The sequence below is a fragment of the Stegostoma tigrinum genome, chromosome 4 (assembly GCF_030684315.1).
Source record: "Stegostoma tigrinum isolate sSteTig4 chromosome 4, sSteTig4.hap1, whole genome shotgun sequence".
Classification (NCBI taxonomy): domain Eukaryota; kingdom Metazoa; phylum Chordata; class Chondrichthyes; order Orectolobiformes; family Stegostomatidae; genus Stegostoma; species Stegostoma tigrinum.
This window is the reverse complement of record NC_081357.1, coordinates 99084646-99105597: the sequence shown is the minus strand read 5'-3', so window position 1 is coordinate 99105597 and position 20952 is coordinate 99084646. Positions and strand designations below refer to the sequence as shown.

At 43.1% G+C, this 20952-nt stretch overlaps 1 protein-coding gene across 1 annotated transcript in view; it reads left to right on the top strand.

Annotated features, from left to right (window-relative positions):
* The window catches only part of LOC125452219 (potassium voltage-gated channel subfamily KQT member 5-like), a 259961-nt gene extending 239273 nt beyond the window's left edge, over positions 1–20688 (top strand). The window contains exons 11-13 of the mRNA XM_048530372.2: positions 3578–3709; positions 16433–16559; positions 17043–20688. Coding sequence (XP_048386329.1) covers positions 3578–3709; positions 16433–16559; positions 17043–17879 — 1096 coding nt within the window. The 3' untranslated portion in view covers positions 17880–20688. The remainder of the gene's footprint in view (positions 1–3577; positions 3710–16432; positions 16560–17042) is intronic.
* Positions 20689–20952: the final 264 nt, after the last annotated feature.

Genomic DNA, 20952 nt, shown 5'->3' with positions numbered 1-20952 from the left:
CATTGGCTGATGACCAGATCCTAAAAGATTACAAAGTTGTTTCCTTTCAGCTCTTTGTATGGCTTCCTGGTGAATTCCATCTGAAATGGGAGAGAGCATGAGTCCAACTCAGCATCTTCCCCAAGGAACGTTCCAGCTGTCTTTAGTTCAACTGAAAAGACAAGATAGAGGAGCTGGACAAGATTGGACAAGCAAGTGACGATTCCCACAGCATGCTTGCATTGAAAAACCTATGAAAGTTGAGTATGTACAGGTCCATAGGACCATACAATATAGGAACAGTATTAGGCCATTTGGCGCATCACATCATTTCTGCCATTCAATCATCCCTGATATTTTTCTCAACCCCATGCTCCTGCCTTCTACCCTTACCCTTTGATTCCCTTACTTGTCAAGAACCTATCTACCTCTGTGTCAGTGGTTAGCACTGCAGCCTCACAGCGGCAGGGACCCGGGTTCGATTCCACCCTCAATGATTGTCTGTGTGGAGTTTGCACATTCTCCCTGTGTCTGCGTGGGCTTGCTCCAGGTGCTCCAGTTTCCTCCCATGGTCCAAAGATGCGCAGGCTAGGTGGATTGGCCATTGTTAACTGTCCATTGTGTCCAGGGGTGTGTAGGTTTGGTGGATTAGACATGGAAAATGCCAGGTTACAGGGAAAGGGTAAGGGAATGGGTCTGGGTGGGATGCTGTTCCGAGAGGCAATGTGGACTTGCTGGGCAGAATAGCCTATTTCCACACCATGGGGATTCTATAGTTAAAGACACTCAGTGACTTGGCCTCCATAGTCTTCTGTGGCAATGAGTTCCACCACCTCCAGACTGAAGAAATTCCTCATCTTAGTTCTAAAAGGTCATCCCTTCACTCTGCGGCCGTGCCCTCGGGCCTGAGTCTCTCCTAATAGTGGAAACATACCCTCCATGTCCACTTTATCCCGGCCTCTCAGTATTCTGTAAGTTGGAGTCAGATCCCCCCTCAGCCTTCTAGACTCAGAATACAGATCCAGAGTCCTCATCCTCTTCTCACATGACAAGCCCTTCATTTCCAAGATCATCCATGTATACCCACTTTAGACTCCATCCAATGCAGCACATCCTTGCTTAGATAATGGGGCCCAAAACTTCTCACAATATTCCAAATATGGTCTGACCACAGCCTTATACAGTCTCAGTAGTACATCTCTGCTCTTGTAGTCTAGCCCTTTCAAAATGAATGCAAACACTATATTTGCCTTCCTAATTGCCAACTAAACCCACAAGTTAATCTTTAGGGAAATCTGAACTAGGACTCCTAAGTCTCGTTGTGCTTTGGATTTCTGAAGCCTTTCCCCATTCAGAAAATAGCCTATATCTCTATTCCTCCTGCCAAAACGCATTATCTCACATTTTTCACATTGTGTTCTATCTGCCATTTCTTTGACCAGCCTCCTATCCAGTCCAAGTCCGGCTACAGCCTCCCTGCTTCCTCAACACTACCTGTCCCTCCATCCTCCAAAGGATTTCAGTTAAGCTTCAAGGATGTCCCACCACACAATGTTCACTAATGAAGAAATTTTACAACTATTTGCCAAAACAGAGGTTTTTACTACCCTCAATGAAAATAATAATACAACAAGTGAAGCTGGATGAAAGCAGCAGTTTTCCAATTACATTCTGGACATCATTCAGGAGTTACAGCTTACTGCGGATGCTTGTTGTCATTTTCACTGTGTTGATATTGCTCTAAAGCAGATTTGATTAATTGGTTAGTGATTTTCTGAAGCTGGGGTTGTTGTGCATTATCTGTGAGTCGAGGATGTGGAGACACACTGGAAGAAGCCATTGTGAGCAAAAATCAGAATCCAGAACATTTACTAGAAAGAGCTTGCCAGATTAATTTGAAGCAGAACAAGAAGGAGATGCAATTAAAGATTTCTGATGACAAGAACTTAGGTGATGTACTAGCAGCAAAAGAACTTCACCTGGATCCAGTGAAGTGAAGCTGCAGCAGAAATATAGCAACCAACTACTGGGAAAGTGGTGAAATGATTTGTTGAATTTATGATCTACTTAGTGCAGTTGTTACCTAACTTATCATCAGAATGTGACCACCTGCGCAAGCTCATGGCATGGGACAAGAAGAAACAGACAATTTAGCAATAACAGCTCAGCACAATGTGAAAATCATCAATACATCAGAAATCTGAAAGATATGCATCTTACGCTGATCATTCAGTCACTAGGAGATTGACATTTTGCAGAGCAGAAATATCACTCTAGATGCCGGATGAACAGCCAGAAACACTGTGCACATGCACCATCAGAAGATCTGCAGGATTTAAAGATTATCTATGCAAATATATGTGCACAGTCTACTGAACCTGCATTGACTGGGATGAACATTCTGTTTTTGCTCATGGTTGATCATTTTCTTCATTGGCCTTGTATATTGGATAACTTTTAACAGTAAATTATATTTTTCTTTCTATAATGGAAAGATGGAAGTTTGAACAAACACATTCATAAGGAGACTTCACACTCACAACTTGATATAGGCAAGTGACCTCTGCTATAAGATCTTTGTACTATAAACACACTAAAAGAAACATAAAGGGACTAAAATAAAGGACCAGATGAAGCTGTGTCACCTTGTCAAAAATGGCAGAACCAGAGGCTTGAACTTGGAGGAGGAGAAATTCAGGATAACTTAAGGAAGCAATATTTTAGTGAGAGTGTGGTCAATCTATGGAACAAAATTCCCATGGGAGACTGGGGAAACAGCTACCACAGTATTGATTCATTATAATACAAATTAAATTTCGTCAAAAAAAGTGGCATCTTGGAATATGGTATGTTAGTAAGCTGAGACATGATGTAGTGAGGGTGGCATGTTTGAGAGGACCAGTTGACTTTGGACCTTTGCTTTACAAAGCTTTTCACCAGTGGAATTTTTCGCAGCTCGTATCGTCTACAACTGCTGTAATTAGTCACAAACTACATTATTGTCGGGTCAAATGTAGATAGCAGGTGAACTCAAGGTACCTCAGTCTTTTGTCCATCTTGTATTTCCAGTCTTCCAAATTCCTATTTCTAAATTGCTTTCCCGATTGTGCTCTAACATGATTCCATGCTATGGTGCAAGATCATTTAGTTTGCTATGCTATGTAATGAAAAGAATTTGTTTAGTTCTCCTTCCTAAATTAATCAGAAGTTGAAGTGTTGCTCCATCAGCTTCAGAATGATGAGTAGTGAATCTGATCAGTGTTAAATTGTGAATCTAGCCCCTGCTTGTGAATTAATCCAAACAATTATCAACTGGGTGGGGAAAATAATCCCATTTTGATTGTCAGAGATAATGGGAACTGCAGATGCTGGAGATTCCAAGATAATAAAATGTGAGGCTGGATGAACACAGCAGGCCAAGCAGCATCTCAGGAGCTCTGATGAAGGGTCTAGGCCCGAAACGTCAGCTTTTGTGCTCCTGAGATGCTGCTTGGCCTGCTGTGTTCATCCAGCCTCACATTTTACCATTTTGATTGTCAATAGCCCAATCTTGCAGCAGATAGATAACTACTCATGCATCTCCTCTGGCATATTCTAGGATTGTGAAGTTTCATGTTGCAAAGAGAAAGTTCAAAGAGACTTTACGTCCATATGATGTGAAAGATGTGATCGAACAATATTCTGCTGGACATTTGGACATGCTCTGTAGGATCAAGAGCCTGCAGTCACGGTGAGTGTAGACACAAGGACATGCTCAGGTATAAATTAATAAGTGAGCCCTCAAGATCTGGATTACTAGTGTACAAATTTGCATAAAATTGATCAGCTGAGCAGGTGAGTGTGTGGCTTAAAGAGAGACAAAGATTTTGACTCATGGAACACCAGCATCAGTACGGGGCAAAGCAAGGGCAGTTTCGTTGAGATGGACACGACCTAAATCAAGCCAGGCAGTTGCCTAGTAAACTAAACTCGAGATTGTGGGGAAGACACCAACGAAGACACATTTTAAACCTAGACAAAAAAGTCAAGGCAGTTAGGGACAGTAGGAAGTTGGGGGTTAGTAGTAAAGGCACTAGCATTATAATCTAGAGACCCAAGCTAATTCTCTGGATGCAGGTGTTGGGATATAAATTCAGTTATAAAAATCTGGAATATAATGAAAAGTTTAAAGTTTAGCCAAATTTGAGTAAAAATAGGCAGAGTGTGAAAGAAGGAGGTAGAGAGTTTAACAATATTGGATCCTCATTTTATTTCAATTACACCAGGGGAAAATTAAAAGTACTATTTCTGAATTCTCAAAGCATTCCTAACAAGACAGATACGTTAAAACATGATCTGAAACTGAGATAAATGGGTTTGGTGTAATAGCCATCACAGAGATCCATTGCTTGATGACCATGGTAGGAAATATTCCACAATAACCAGTAGGCTAACTATAGACATTATCAAGAGAATGTGATTAAAAGGAGAGGTTTGCCAAGGAAAGGACCAACGTAAGGGTTGGCTGAACTTTAGAAACCAGTGAAGGTGACCAAAAATTGATATTAAGTAAGACAAATTGAATAGGAGTGTAAACTAAAAAGAAATATGAAAATAGATTATCAGAGTTTTTACAAAAATGCAGAAGGACAGGAGTAGCTAAAGTAAACATGGACTCCTTAAAAATCTCCCCTTCCCCCACTGCATCCCTAAACCAGCCCAGTTCATCCCCTCCCCCCACTGCACCACACAACCAGCCCAGCTCTTCCCCCCCACCCACTGCATCCCAAAACCAGTCCAACCTGTCTCTGCCTCCCTAACCGGTTCTTCCTCTCACCCATCCCTTCCTCCCACCCCCAGCCGCACCCCCAGCTACCTACTAACCTCATCCCACCTCCTTGACCTGTCCGTCCTCCCTGGACTGACCTATCCCCTCCCTACCTCCCCACCTACACCCTCTCCACCTATCTTCTTTGCTCTCCATCTTCGGTCCGCCTCCCCCTCTCTCCCTATTTATTCCAGTTCCCTCCCCCCATCCCCCTCTCTGATGAAGGGTCTAGGCCCGAAACGTCAGCTTTTGTGCTCCTGAGATGCTGCTTGGCCTGCTGTGTTCATCCAGCCTCACATTTTATCTCCTTAGAGACTGACAGGTTAAATTACAAAAAGGAATAATAGGTGGCAGAGATGTAGTGAACAATGAAGAACGTTATCTCAGAGTACAATGGGACCATGATCAGATGCGCCGATGGGTTCAGGAGTTGCAAATGAAGTTTAATTTAGTTAAATGTAAGGTGCTTCGATTTAGAAAGGCAAATCAGGGCAGGACTTATATACTTAATGGTAGGGCGTTAGGGAGTGTTGCCAAATACAGAGACCTTGGAGTATGGGTTCCTAGTTCCTTGGAGATGGAGTTGCAAGTAGAAAGGTTAGTGAAGAAAGCATTTGGTACACATGCCTTTATTGGCCAGTGATTTGAATATAGGAATTGGAACGTCATGTTGCAGCTGTATAGGATTTTGTTTAGGCATTTTACAGAATACTGCATTCTCTTCTGGCCTCCCTGCTTTACAAAGATGCTGTGAAACTTGAAAGGCTGCAGAAAAGATTTCCAAGGACGTTACCAGGGTTGGAGCATTTGAGCTATAGGGAGAGGCTGAATAGGCTGGGGCTATTTTCCATGGAGCATCAGAAGCTGAGAGGTGACCTCATAGGTTTGTAAAATCAAGACCGGGATGGATAGGGTGCATAGCCAAGATCTTTTTCCCAGGGTAGGGGAGTCCAAAACTAGAGGGGCATAGGTTTAAGATAAGAAGGGAAAGATATAAAAGGGACCTAAAGGATACCTTTTTCAGGCAGAGAGTGGTATGTGTGTAGAATGAACTGCCAGAGGAAGTGGTGGACGCTGGCAAAATTACAACATTTAAAAGCCATATGTTTGGGTATAATGAATAAGTAAGGGTTTTGAGGGATATAGGGCCAAATTCTGGCAAATAGCTCTGGATTTATTTAGGGTATCTGGTCAGCATGAACGAGTTGGAACAAAGGTATCTGTTTCCATGCTGAACAGCTTGATGACCCTATGATGTGAAGTGAGTATTTTGCGTCTGTCTTCCAGGTAGAAATTGAACAAGTCTAACAAATTTGCTGGTTAACCAAATATCAAATTAACAGTATGGAACTTAATGGAACTAATATTAGTAAAGATAATGGACTGGAGAAATTAAAGAAAATAAAAGCCAACAACTGCCCTTGAGCCAGTGGCCTGCAGCCTGCAGTGTAGTGTTCTAAAGAAAGTGACTGCAAAGACCATCCCGAATTTCATAGATCGTGGAACATTCCCAGCAGAGTAGAAGCTAAGAAATGTAACATCACAATTCAAGAAGGGAGGGAGAGACAGAGGTAGTACAACGGGTCAATTACTCTGACAGCAATCTTCAGGTAAATGTTTAAATATTTTATTAAACAGTGGCAGGGAAAATTAGTAAAACATACCAGGATCAGGTCAGATGTCTGAAAGGGAAATCATATTTGACAATCAAAAGAGTATTTTGAATATGTAACTAATATCGTAAATATAAGGAAATTAGTGGATGTCGCATATTTTGATGACCAATGATGTGCCGGAAGAAATGTTGTTGTACAAGATGTGTACTCATTGCGATAAGAGTGAAATAGTAGCGTCGTTAGAGAATTAGTAAAAAGCAGAAAACCAAGAAAAATGGATAAAGTTCACTTTGGCTTTGACCAACTTTCACTTACCAAAAGGATCAGTGCTTGGGCTTCAACTATTTATAATCTATTTTAATGATTTAGATGAGGGAATAAATTGTAATTTATCCAAGCTTGCTGAAAATACTGTTACAACCAGATCTCGGGTAATGTTCCCTAATTCACTGCTATTTCCGACAATTTATGTTATCTATCTAGACTTCCAATGTTATCTATCTAGACTTCCAAAAGGCCTTTGATAACGTGCCTCATGGGAGGCTGCTGAGCAAGGTGAGGGCCCATGGTGTTCAAAGTGAGCTACTGGCTTGTATTGAGGATTGGCTGTCTGACAGAAAGCAGAGAGTTGGGATAAAAGGCCCTTTTTCAGAATGGCAACCAGTGATGAGTGATGTCCCGCAGGGTTCAGTGTTGGGGCCGCAGCTGTTCACGTTATATATTAATGATCTGGATGAAGGGACTGGGGGCATTCTGGCAAAGTTTGCTGATGATACGAAGATAGGTGGACAGGCAGGTAGTACTGAGGAGGTGGGGAGGCTGTAGAAAGATTTAGACAGTTTAGGACAGTGGTCCAGGAAAAGGCTGATGAAATTCAACGTGAGCAAATGCGAGGTTTTGCACTTTGGAAGAAAAGAATACAGGCATGTGCTATTTTCTAAACGGTGGGAAAATTCATAAAGCAGAAGTACAAAGGGATCTCGGAGCGTTGGTACAGAATTCTCTAAAAGTCAACTTGCAGGTAGAGTCCGTGATTAAGAAAGCGAATGTAATGTTGTCATTTATCTCAAGAGGGTTGGAATATAAAAACAGCAATGTGCTTCTGAGACTTTATAAAGCTCTAGTTAGGCCCCATTTAGAATACTGCGTCCAATTTTGGGCCCCACACGTCAGCAAGGACATACTGGCCCTGGAGAGTGTCCAGCGGAGATTCACATGGATGATCCCTGGAATGGTAGGTTCAACGTATGATGAACGGCTAAGGATCCTGGGATTGTATTCGTTAGTGTTTAGAAGGTTGAGGGGAGATCTAATAGAAACTTACAAGATGATGTATGGCTTGGAAAGGGTGGACGCTAGGAAGTTGTTTCCATTAGGTGGGGAGACTAGGACCAGTGGGCACAGCCTTAGAATTAGAGGGGGTAAATTTAAAACGGAAATGAGGAGACATTTCTTTAGCCAGAGAGTGGTGGGCTTGTGGAATTCATTGCCACGGAGTGCAGTGGAGGCCAGGACATTAGATGCCTTCAAGGCAGAGATGGATAAATTCTTGATCTCACAAGGAATCAAGGGCTACAGGGAGAGTGCAGGGAAATGGAGTTGAAATACCCATCAGCCATGATTTAAATGGCGGAAGGACTCGATGGGCCGAATGGCCTTACTTCCACTCCAATGTCTTATGGTCTTATACCACGAATGGTTAAACTCCTGGGTGTGGAGAGTTTAACTAGTTCACTTTCTTTATTAATCCATCCACCTCGGCTGGTTGCAATAAGGTTAATTTATTAAAGAACACTTTCTCTTGTGAATACCCATTCCCCTGACCCGAACAAAATTAAATTTCAAAAGGAGCCCATTTCTCCTTGCTTTCTTGAGTTAGCAATGTGTGGGTTTACTCCTTAATAAATGCAAAAACAACTAATAATGCAACATACATACATACCAAAAAAAAGAGATGAGTCCAAAAAGATAATTTTGTTTTAAAAAGTACGTACCGACCTATCTCTGAATTTCTCTTTAAGAATGGCTAGTTGAATGTTGAGGGCATCACAGTGGTAGGTAAGTCAAAAGTTGGTCTGCAAGATCCTTAGATTTGCCAATTGGTTGAGATTCTGAAGTTTTATTTCCTTTCAACTGAGATTGAATTCCAGCATTCAAGGGAGGGAATAAATCCTTTTTGTGGTGCAGTTTACTTTTTAATTGGATTACAACACTTAGTTAGAGAGGGTTTTTACCTTTAACACGGGGTAACCAGTGGATAATTCTTCAACCTTGACTTTCACAACCCACGAACATTCAAATACATTTGACATCATTCAGTTTCACTATCCCATGCCAGTGGAGTTGAAGCTGGTTTTTTAACCATTGTTTGCATATTCCTAGAGGATAAAATGGCTTAGTGGTATTGCTGCACTGTTAATGCAGTGACCCAGGTAATGTTAGACCACGGAACATAGAACATAGAACAATACAGCACAGGAATAGGCCCTTCAGCTCACAATGTTGTGCCAAATTTGACACCAAATGAAACTCATGTTGGCCGTTGATCCATATACATCCATTTCTTGCATATTCATGTGCTTATCTACAAGTCCCTTCAATGCCCCTACCGTATCTGCCTCTACCACCACCCCAGGCAGTGCGTTTCAGACTCCTACCACTCTCTGTGTAAAAAAATCCTTTCCCCTAATGTTTCCCTCAAACATTCCCCCTCTAACCTTAAATGCATGCCCCTTAGCATTAAACATTTCAACTCTGGAAAAAGATTCTGACGTTCAACCCTGTCTAAACATCTCATAATTTTATAGACTTCAAGTCTCCACTCAGCCTGCACTGCTCAGAAGAAAGTAACCCAAGTTTTTGTAGCCTTTCCTTATAGTTCATGCCCTCTAATCCGGGCAACATCCTGGTAAATAAAATGTGAGGCTGGATGAACACAGCAGGCCAAGCAGCATCTCAGGAGCACAAAAGCTGACGTTTCGGGCCTAGACCCTTCATCAGAGAGGGGGATGGGGGGAGGGAACTGGAATAAATAGGGAGAGAGGGGGAGGCGGACCGAAGATGGAGAGTAAAGAAGATAGGTGGAGAGAGTGTAGGTGGGGAGGTAGGGAGGGGATAGGTCAGTCCAGGGAAGATGGACAGGCCAAGGAGGTGGGATGAGGTTAGTAGGTAGCTGGGGGTGCGGCTTGGGGTGGGAGGAAGGGATGGGTGAGAGGAAGAACCGGTTAGGGAGGCAGAGACACGTTGGACTGGTTTTGGGATGCAGTGGGTGGGGGGGAAGAGCTGGGCTGGTTGTGTGGTGCAGTGGGGGGAGGGGACGAACTGGGCTGGTTTTGGGATGCAGTGGGGCAAGGGGAGATTTTGAAGCTGGTGAAGTCCACATTGCTACCATTGGGCTGCAGGGTTCCCAAGCGGAATATGAGTTGCTGTTCCTGCAACCTTCGGGTGGCATCATTGTGACACTGCAGGAGACCCATCATGGACATGTCATCTAAAGAATGGGAGGGGGAGTGGAAATGGTTTGCGACTGGGAGGTGCAGTTGTTTATTGTGAACTGAGCGGAGGTGTTCTGCAAAGCGGTCCTCAAACCTCCGCTTGGTTTCCCCAATGTAGAGGAAGCCACACCGGGACAGTGGATGCAGTATACCACATTGGCAGATGTGCAGGTGAACCTCTGCTTAATGTGGAAAGTCATCTTGGGGCCTGGGATAGAGGTGAGGGAGGAGGTGTGGGGGCAAGTGTAGCATTTCCTGCGGTTGCAGGAGAAGGTGCCGGGTGTGGTGGGGCTGGAGGGCAGTTTGGAGCGAACAAGGGAGTCACGGAGAGAGTGGTCTCTCCGGAAAGCAGACAGGAGTGGGGATGGAAAAATGTCTTGGGTGATGGGGGTCGGATTATAGACGGCGGAAGTGTCGGAGGATGATGCGTTGTATCCGGTGGGGTGGAGTGTGAGAATGAGGGGGATCCTCTTTGGGTGGTTGTGGCAGGGGCGGGGTGTGAGGGATGTGTTGTGGGAAATGCGGGAGACATGGTCAAGGGCGTTCTCGACCACTGTGGGGGGAAAGTTGCAGTCCTTGAAGAACTTGGACATCTGGGGTGTGCGGGAGTGGAATGCCTCATCGTGGGAGCAGATGCGGCGGAGGCAGAGGAATTGGGAATAGGGGATGGAATTTTTGCAGGAGGGTGGGTGGGAGGAGGTGTATTCTAGGTAGCTGTGGGAGTCGGTGGGCTTGAAATGGACATCAATTACAAGCTGGTTGCCTGAGATGGAGACTGAGAGGTCCAGGAAGGTGAGGGATGTACTGGAGATGGCCCAGGTGAACTGAAGGTTGGGGTGGAAGGTGTTGGTGAAGTGGATGAACTGTTTGAGCTCCTCTGGGGAGCAACAGGCAGCGCCGATACAGTCATCAATGTAACGGAGGAAGAGGAGGGGTTTGGGGCCTGTGTACATGTGGAAGAGGGACTGTTCCACGTAACCTACAAAGAGGCAGGCATAGCTGGGGCCCATGCGGGTGCCCATGGCCACCCCCTTAGTCTGTAGGAAGAGAGAGGAATCGAAAGAGAAGTTGTTGAGGGTGAGGACGAGTTCGGCTAGGCGGATGAGGGTATCGGTGGAGGGGGACTGGTCGGGCCTGCGGGACAGGAAGAAGCAGAGGGCCTTGAGGCCATCTGCATGCGGAATACAGGTGTATGGGGACTGGACGTCCATAGTGAAAATGAGGTGTTGGAGGCCAGGGAATTGAAAGTCCTGGAGCAGGTGGAGGGCGTGGGTGGTGTCACGGACATAGGTGGGGAGTTCCTGGACCAAAGGGGAGAAAATGGAGTCCAGATAGGTGGAGATGAGTGCGGTGGGGCAGGAGCAAGCTGAGACAATGGGTCGACCAGGGCAGGCAGGTTTGTGGATTTTGGGAAGGAGATAGAAACGGGCCCTGCGGGGTTGGGGAACAATGAGGTTGGAGGCTGTGGGTGGGAGGTCCCCTGAGGTGATGAGGTCATGAATGGTGTTGGAGATGATGGTTTGGTGCTCGGGTGTGGGGTCATGATCGAGGGGGCGATAGGAGGTGGTGTCGGAGAGTTGGCGTTTGGCCTCGGCGATGTAGAGGTCAGTGCGTCATACTACCACTGCGCCACCCTTGTCTGCGGGTTTGATGGTGAGGTTGGGGTTGGAGTGGAGGGAGCGGAGGGCTGCCCGAACCTTTTCTGCATCCTCTCCAAAGCCTGCACATCCTTCCTGTAATGCGGTGACAAAAACTGAATGCTATACTGAAAATGTGGCCCAGCCAACGCCTTGTAAAGCTGCAACATGGCATTCTGACTCTTGTACTCGGTTTCCTGACTAATAAAGGCAAGTATGCCATATGCCTTATTTACCACCTTTATCTACTTGTGTGGCTGCTTTCAGGTAGCAATGGACTTGAACCCCAAAATCCCTCTGGACATCAATCCTGTTCACAGTCCTGCCATTAACTGTGTACATTTCTTTCACATATGATCTCCCAAAGTGCAGCACTTCACACTTACCCGAATTAAACTCCATCTGCCATTTCTCCGTCTAGGTCCCAGTATGGATCCCTATGGAACACCACTAATCACCAACCTTTAGCCTACCATGAGGGACTTTGTTGAAAGCCTTACTAAAATTCATTTAAACAACATCCACTGCTGTACCCTCATCAATCACATTTGTTATCCCCTTGAAAAAGTCGATTAAGTTAGTAAGACATGTCCTGCCTTGCACAAAGCAATGCTGACTGTCCCTAATTAGACCATGCTTTTACAAATACGCGTAAATCCTATCCCTAAGCATTCTCTCCAATAGCTTCCCAACCACCGATGTGAGACACACTGGTCTGTAGTTTCTTGGATTATCCCTACTTACCTCCTTGAACAGAGGAACAACATTAGCTACTCCCCAGTCCTGTGGGACCTGTCCAGTGGCTAGCAAAGATACAAAGATCTTGGTCAAGGCCCCAGCAATATCCTCTCTTGCCTCTCTCAATAACCTGAGGTAGATACCATCAGGCCCTGGGGTATTAACTACCTTAATGCTCTTCAAGAGAATTAACACCACTTCTTTCTTGATCTCAAAATGCCCTAGCATATTAGCATGCTCCACACAAATCTCATTATCCTCCAAATCCTTTTCCTGGGTGAATACCAATGTAAAGCACTCATTTAGATTCTAACCCACATTCTCTGCCTCCAAGAACAAGTTTCCGGCTTTGTTTTTGAGTGGCCCTATCTCCTCCCTAGTTATCCATTTGTTTTTAATGTATCGATAGAATGCCTTGGGATTCTCTTTAACCCTACTTACCAAGGTCATTTCATGGCCCCTTCTTGCTCTCCTCATTACCTGCCTGAGTACATTCCTGCTTTCCTTATATTCCTCAAGGTCCCTGTCAAATTTTAGCTCCCTAAACCTTACATATGCTCCTTTTCACTTTTTGACTAAATTCACGACCTCCCTTGTTATCCAAGAGCCCTTACCTTGCCATCCTTATCCTTATCCTTCCTCCTTACTGGAACACGCTGGCCTTGAACTCTCCCCAGCAGATCTTTAAACAGTTCCAACATGTCAAATATGGACTTGCCTGATAACAGCTCCTCCTAGTTAATGTTCTGGGACCCTAGTTAAAATCCCACAATGGCAGATGGTAGAATTTGAAATCAAAAGATCTGGAATTAAGTGTCTAAAGATGACCATTGTGAATTGTCCGAAAAACTCAGCTTGTTCAATAATGCCATTTAGGGAAGAAAACTGCCATCTTTACCTGGTCTGGCCTACATGTGATTCCAGATCCATAGCAATGTGGTTGACTCTTAACTGCCTTCTGGGATAGGCAATAAATACTAGCCTGGCCAGTAATGCTCACTTTCCATAAATGAATTAAACTAATAAAACAGACATGCCTGCAAGATGTAACTTTCTTCCAAGATAGAAGAGATACTCAGCGCCCACCCCCAATTATTTCTTCTTTTTAAGTGAAGAACTGTTTGATGTTTCCCAAATACCTCACAAGTGTGACATTCTGTTGGCTTCCCCAAGGACTTTTCCAGACAGTGACTGGATTTAAATCCGCAGTGTTTTCTGTGGCAGCCCTCCTTTTACAAACAACACATGTTGGAATTGGAAGTCAAAAATTTCTTTGCGGTTCTGGTCCTTAAGGATACAAAGCAAGGTAGGAAAGTAAGCTGTAGGCTGAAAATTCTGGCCTGTTGAGATTTGTTCAGAGAAAAGGAAGGACAGAGAAGTGATGAGAAACCTTGGGGTCTCATCAGGATAGCTTCTTAATCCTGTCCCCATCCCAGGTAACTTTTGCAGGGCAGCCTACCAACAAAATTAGCAGCTTGCTCCGTGGAGGCTGCCAATTGGAGCTCCAATTAAGACCAGAATTGAAGGTGATTATCCAATGCTAAGGGAAAATTCTGGGTGTTAGGTGAGCACCCCACTACCCCCCCCCCCCCCCACCAATCTACCCCCCAAGTTTGATTAGGAGTAGGGCTGCCTAGCTGCAATTTTACAGGTCCCTGTTAACACCGTGCTTGGAATATTGTGTGCAGTTCAAGTCTCCTTATCTGAGGAAGGATATTCTGGACACAGAGGGAATGAAATGAAGATTTCTGGAATGACAGGACTGACTCATGAAGACAGACTGGACCGATTAGGATTATATTAACCAGAGTTTGGAAGAATGAGAGAACATCACATAGAAACCTATAAAATTCTCATAGGATTAGACATGGTAAATGTAAGATAGATGATCCCTATGACAATGGTATCCAAAATCAGGGCTCACACTTTAAGGATACAGGGTAGGCCATTTAGAACTGAGATGACAAGAAATTTCTTTACCCAAAGAGTGGTGAGGCTGTGAAATTCTCTGCCACAGGAAGCAGTTGAGGCCAAACATGGAATGTTTTCAAGAAGCAGTTAGCTACATAAAGCTCTTAGGGCCAAAGCTATCAAACAGTAAAGGGGGAAAGCAGGAGCAGGGCAGTGAGTTGGATCATCAGCCGTGATCACACCGAATGACAGAACTCCTCAAAGGGCCAAATGGCCTACCTGTGCTCCTGTTTTTTTGTTTCTACGTGATGCTGCCATCTACATATATCAGAGTCCAGTTACTTTGCCAGCTCATACAAAATCACCTGTGAGACCTGATCTTCACTTTATGACAGAATCTATAAACATGGTCTAGTACAGCCTGCTCCATTTGAATAGCTTATCCCCTCACTTTTAATTCACTGAGGTGAATTTTATATTCCTCAGCAGGGAGTGGGAGGCTAATCCAGCACTGTGTGATCCACTGACTCCTGCTCCCATCTTTTCTAGACACCAGATTAAACTTATCAAGGTCAATTAGTGGTCACCCAGTGAGAAACCAACCAATTGAGGCTGGAGAGGAAATTGCTACCCAACCGAAAATGGTTCCTCTTTCCCCTTAAAGGTTTTCAGTTTGTAGCAGCTCCAGTTTTACAAGTTTTTTCTAAATGCCACCACATGCTACAGTCCTGTGCTTGAGTTAACATAATAAATGATACAGTAGTGATTTGGCAGTGCAGAGCATGAGGATTACTCACTTTGTCAAAGCTTTTTATGTTGCACGCATCAGAACAGTTCACAAGAATTCCAATTCAACGTCTGCAAAACTCTTTTAAATCTTTATGTCTGCAATTCTCATAGCATAGAGTGTTGAATTTTTGTTGCAGTTACATGCATATTGTAATATGAATAACACCTTGCTGTGAGGCCTCCGAGAATCAGCACTGCAGTTTGGAGAAGGAAACGTCAGTTACACAAAAAAACGCAGTAACATTTGGAATTAAACGTACTGGTAATTCTGTGTCATTCGTGAGTTTTACTGTTTTGTTCCTTCCAGTTAATGTCACAGCCACAACTAAATTCCCATTGCTCTTAGAATCCGTCTTTATTCACCAATTCAAAAACATACAAAAGATTTTCAAAAATTACAAAATGAAAGCAAAAACATGCAGACACTGCCACCTTCCCCAGCAGAACCTACTGGAACATTCAATCATGGTCAATGTGCCAGGTCTTGTTATACCACCTTTGTGCTGCCTTGTTTAAATTGGCACAAATGACTCCCAAACCATTCTATGTCTGCAGCTTGTAAAATCCAGCAGGTCGCAGAAAATCTCAGAGGAAGACGTTGTTAACAAGCTCGGTAAAACTTTGTAAGAACAACGATAGAACGGGTCTGAATGCAGCTTGTATATCTTCATAAGGAACTCCAGTTTGGACCAGCACCATTATTTCTTTACTTTGCTGGGCATTGGTAATAAGCACTGTAAAATGGCAGGGCCTGTCAATTTCTGCAACTGCCTGACTTTCATATTTTTCAGAGATCAATGTGATGACATTGATTTTGCAGGAAAGCCAGTGTACTCAATTTCCCAATGTAAAAACTAAGCTCATTCTGTCCATTCATTCATTCTCTTCCTGGAATTGCATCTAATTGTGCTTCACCTTATTTGCTATGAAGTACAAAAGCTTTTGCCCACTGATTTGTTCCAGACTCTCACGTTTGGGTGAATAAGTTCTCAAAGGTTTGCTTGGGCACTCAGCTCTGGGCCTAGAAGAGAAATACAACTATGGTTGAGGTAAATCAGCTCCACACACTGATATTGTCCATCTCTCTCTGTATCCATGATGGGACAAACATCTATGAGTTTCACACACCAGATGTGATTCACTGTTTTTTAGATAAAGATACAAAAATAGAGGATGCTGATCTACTCTTGGAATACCAAACTGATTCAATGAACTTTGATGAGGTCAGTTGTGGAGTAATGGGTAAGGGAAATCTTGTTATTTAAACTGTGGCTTCTTTTAGACCCCTGTGCTTAAAAGTTTCAGTCTGCATAATATCGGGCTTCCTGATGAGTGTTTCTACAGGGCAGCATCATTAGAAGGTATATTTATTCATCACTATGTGCAAGAGGCCAATGTGAAAGATTCATTGCATAATGGGTATGTGAGAATTTCCAAACTTTTTTATTTTATTAAACATAGTGTGGATCATATGCTTGGAAGAGGACAGCTCACAACAGATAAGCGGTCACGTGAGAAAGTCCCACCAGACATTAATGCCTCTGATGACCTCAGCATGATGGGACGGGTGGTAAAAGTTGAAAAACAGGTAAAAACAATGTACCATTCAGAAATCATTCCAGTCACTTCCAAACAAGCAACCTTTCCCATTCATAAAGAAATACACAACCAAAATAACAGCTCTGTAATTATCAATATCATTTAAGAATATTGTTTTGTGCATGAATAGGCTGGATGATTGTGCATCAATCCATCAATTCTCTAGTCTCTAATATGGTGTTTTGGGGGTAGTCAATCAGTCTCCAGTCTTTAATCTGCATATTTGGGGGTTATTCTGAAGGGCAATGAAAAATGGGCAATAAGCGCTAACCTAGCCAGTGGCACTCACATCCCACAAGTAAATTTTAAAAAATCAATTGATTCTCTAAGCTGTAATCCGTGCGTTTTGGGGTTAATCCATTGGTTGTGCCAGCTCTAATCTAGATCATGTTTTACTTTGCATAAATCATAACATTTAGCGATCTTGGACAGTTATATGCTGATAGTGAGACAGTGACATTGATCTTTGCAGGTACAGTCTATCGAATCAAAGCTGGACTGCCTCCTGGATATCTATAGGCAATGTTTGCACACAGGCTCTGTCTCAGCACTGACACTCGCCTCACTGCAGATGCCTGCATTTGAGTCTGATCAGACATCAGATTACCAAAGTCCTTTAGATGGGCCTAGCTCAGCACAATTTAGTGGCTGCATGTCAAGATCCACAAGTACGAGGGGATTACAGCACATCCCATCACCTCACGATCCATGTGTTCCCTCTTGCTGCACCATAAGCTCAGCTACACACACTCAGCATCCTCCAACCACCAGTGATGGACCCACACCGTCTGCAGTAAATCAAATGGTTCAATCTGCCAAAGTCGCCATGCCAACACGACAGCTGTCACCAATTCAGAATGCATGCAGGGCAACACCTCTCCAGATTATCCCGACCGCCAGGGAGCGGGTTGGTTCCGATGCCACTTCTTACCCTTCTGCCGGCCGAGGGGAAGAAAATAATCTCAACCAGGAGACACCATGGAGGAGAAGCCAAAGAGTGGAAAATGAATCCTTGGTCAGAGTTCGCTCGCTCGCAGAAAAACCGTTAGAACACTCACTGTCTGTGCAAAATCTGATCCAATCTACACACAGTCTGGGGATGCCAACCATTGGCAGCAGCCAGAATGTGAGCCAAGACCACTACCAGTTGTCAGATTCAAGCCTTTTGCCGCAAGATGAAGAGACTGGTGCAGAGATGGTGGAAACCAATGTCTTAATGAGAACAGGTATGACCAGAACCCATCAGCATTTTAGCCAAACTGAGGACACATCAAGCCCCTTGAGCCTGTCTCATGTTCGACTAAAATGACATCGGAAGAAGCTTTCCTTTCAACTCTGGCTTCTCTTTCTGAAATGTATCAGTGCATGGACTGTTGCTGAGGATAAGACAAATTGTGAAACTTTCACATACAAGATCATGAACAAATCAGAAAGGCACTCGTAGGAGCAGTTATGAGCTAGTTGCATGAAAAATGCATGTTAAATTTGAAATGATATCTGTTTACAGTGCTTTGAGTAAAACAGCCTGACTCTGCTCACATAGCAGGAACTTTCCTTGTAAGAAATGTGCACAGAAGTTATTTGAGGATGGACCAGAGTACCTAAATTCAAGAGTCTGAACAGATTAAAACCATTGTTATTTACAGCACGTGTTCAGTGATGTTACATCTTGAGGCTTCCAGGCCAATTGTAAAATGCAATTATTTTATCCAGGTAATGGTTCCAGTTTACATCAGAAGTATTTTTCAACTACCTGTGAGGTACAAAGATCAGTCTGTCTGTTACAGGGCAAACACATGCATTCACCCCCATTTTGAAAGCTTATTCCATATATTTTGGTGAATCATTGACAACTTTATTTTAAAATTGTATTCTAGTTTAATCTTTAATTTGCGGGGGAAAGTGTGAGAGTACCAGAGCTGCACGTCTGAACTTGCTGTGGAGTGCAATGTGAATTAAGTGATGAGACCTCCTGTAGAGCAGATGTAATTTTTGATATGCTGTTTTCCAATGGAATGAAATGTTGATGCTTCACAGAAAAAGTGAACTCACTATCGAATGTTTTATGTATCATTTTGTTAATCTATGAGATGGTGATATTTGTACTAATTAGTTGCATGATATCATGTCAAAGAGCAGCTGATCTGGTGGATCCAGTTGCTGCCTTGGAGCACAATTTGCTGCATGACTGATCATTTGTAAAAAATATCGAATTTTACAGCACACGAGGAGATCATTCAGTCTATCACATCTTCAAAAGAGTTATCAAATTTGTCACACTCCCCGTACATTTTCCTTTTAACCATGTGAATGTTTCCCTTCCAGTGATTGTCCAAATTTTTAGGGAAGATATCATTAAATCTATTTCGACCTCCCTGTCAGACTGGGCATTCCATACTATCGTAACTCACCACGTTAAATATGTTGCCTTATCTCAAAGTTTGACTTGCCAGTTATTCTAAATCTGACTTCTAATGCTCTTGCATTGGAAATATTTTCTCCCTGTCTACTTTATCAGAATTCTTAATACTTTTCATAACCTCTATGCAATCACCTCTTAACCTTCTCTGCCCTCAAGGAAACAATCTCAGCCTCTGCAGGCTCTCCATATTCATTCAATTCCTTCATCCCTAGTACCATTGCAGTAAAACTTTCCTGCATCTTCTCAAGCACTTGACATCAATTTCTAAAGTGTCAAATTTGACAACATGTTCTGGCTGGTGCCTAATTAGTTTTTTTTTGAGGTTTAGCTTAACTTTGTTTTTTGTACGAAATGACTTTGTTTAAAAAGCCCAGCATCTTAGACGATTTCTTTTTACAGCCCGAGCAACTGTCCTGACCCACAAAGACATGTGTAGATGAGTCTCCCAGATTTCTTTGTTGTTCACCTAGAATTTACAGTTTCAAGAAATATCGCCACCAGTGATGTTTGTCTAACTGGCTTAGAGTTGTTGGGTTTAAAACTTTTTGAAACAGAGGAGTAACATTTGTGGTCCTCTTGTCCTCTGCGAACCAAATCCATATCCAAAACATTTGTAAGATTGTGTCCAGAGCTTCCATAAATCCCATTGTTAGTTCCCTCATTAACCTGAGGCCCGGAATGGGTGACTTTTCTGCTTTGAGCCCCATTAAGTACCTCAAATTTTTGAACCAAAATGCATAACTTCACAATTCTCTACAATAAATTTATCCACCGTGAGCCTCCTTTACTAGCCTGCTTTTGTTTTTTTCAGATATCTACTATTCTCAACTTTTTTTCACCACATTTCTCAATTTTAGGTCATTTGCTCCCTTTGAAAAAATGGTTCGTATATACAAGTCCGTATCATTTATAGAAAGTAAAACGATCAATGGCCCTAATACTGATCCCAAAGAACACCCTGTATACTATCCTCTGATCTGAAAAAAAATCTGTTCACTACTGCTGTCTACTTTCTGACTTTAGTCACTTTATATCCACACTGTTGCTGCCTCCTTACTCCTTGGGATTTAGTTTTCCTAACAGGTATTTTGTGTAGGACTTTACCAATTGCCTTGTAACTGCTCCTATAATGTGTCCATCACAAAATCCTTTCAAGTACTTCATCAAAAAATTCAATTATTTTTCTAGACATGATCTGCCTTGAACAAATGCATGCTGACCTTTATTTATTAACACATATTTTTCTAAGTGACATTGCACTAGGATTCCAGTTTCAAGAACTATTCCCAATACTGATGTTTATCTAATTGGCCTATAGTTATTAGGTCAAAGCCTTTTTGGAACAAAGGTGTAACATCTGTGGCCCTCTCATCTCCTGACAACTAACCCCATATCCAAAAAATTTAGCAGATTCGGTCCAGAGCATCCACAGTTCCCATTTTTCGCTTCCTCATTAATCTGTGGTCCACACTGGGTGACTTTTCTACTTTGAGTCCCCTTAAGTGCTTTTTTGTTGTTTTTGTTCAATCCAATGTTTCATCTGTATCCTCACTGAATGTCACCTTGACAGCAACATTTTCTCCAGTGAAGACAGTAAGCTGTCTCTCCCAAGCATCTCTCCTTTATGACTCTTAATTTGCCCCATCTCACTTCCATTGACTTCAGAGATAATGGGAACTGCGGATGTTGGAGAATCCAAGATAACAAAGTGTTTAGCTGGATGAACACAGCAGACCAAGCAGCATCTCAGGAGCACAAAAGCTGACATTTTGGGCCTAGACCCTTCATTCTTTGTCCCCCTCCACCCACACATCAACGAAAAAAGCTCTGATGAAGGGTCTAAGCCCAAAACGTCAGCTTTTGTGCTCCTGAGATGCTGCTTGGCCTGCTGTGTTCATCCAGCTACACACTTTGTTATCACTTCCATTGACTACTTGTTTAGAATCTATGAGCTTATATT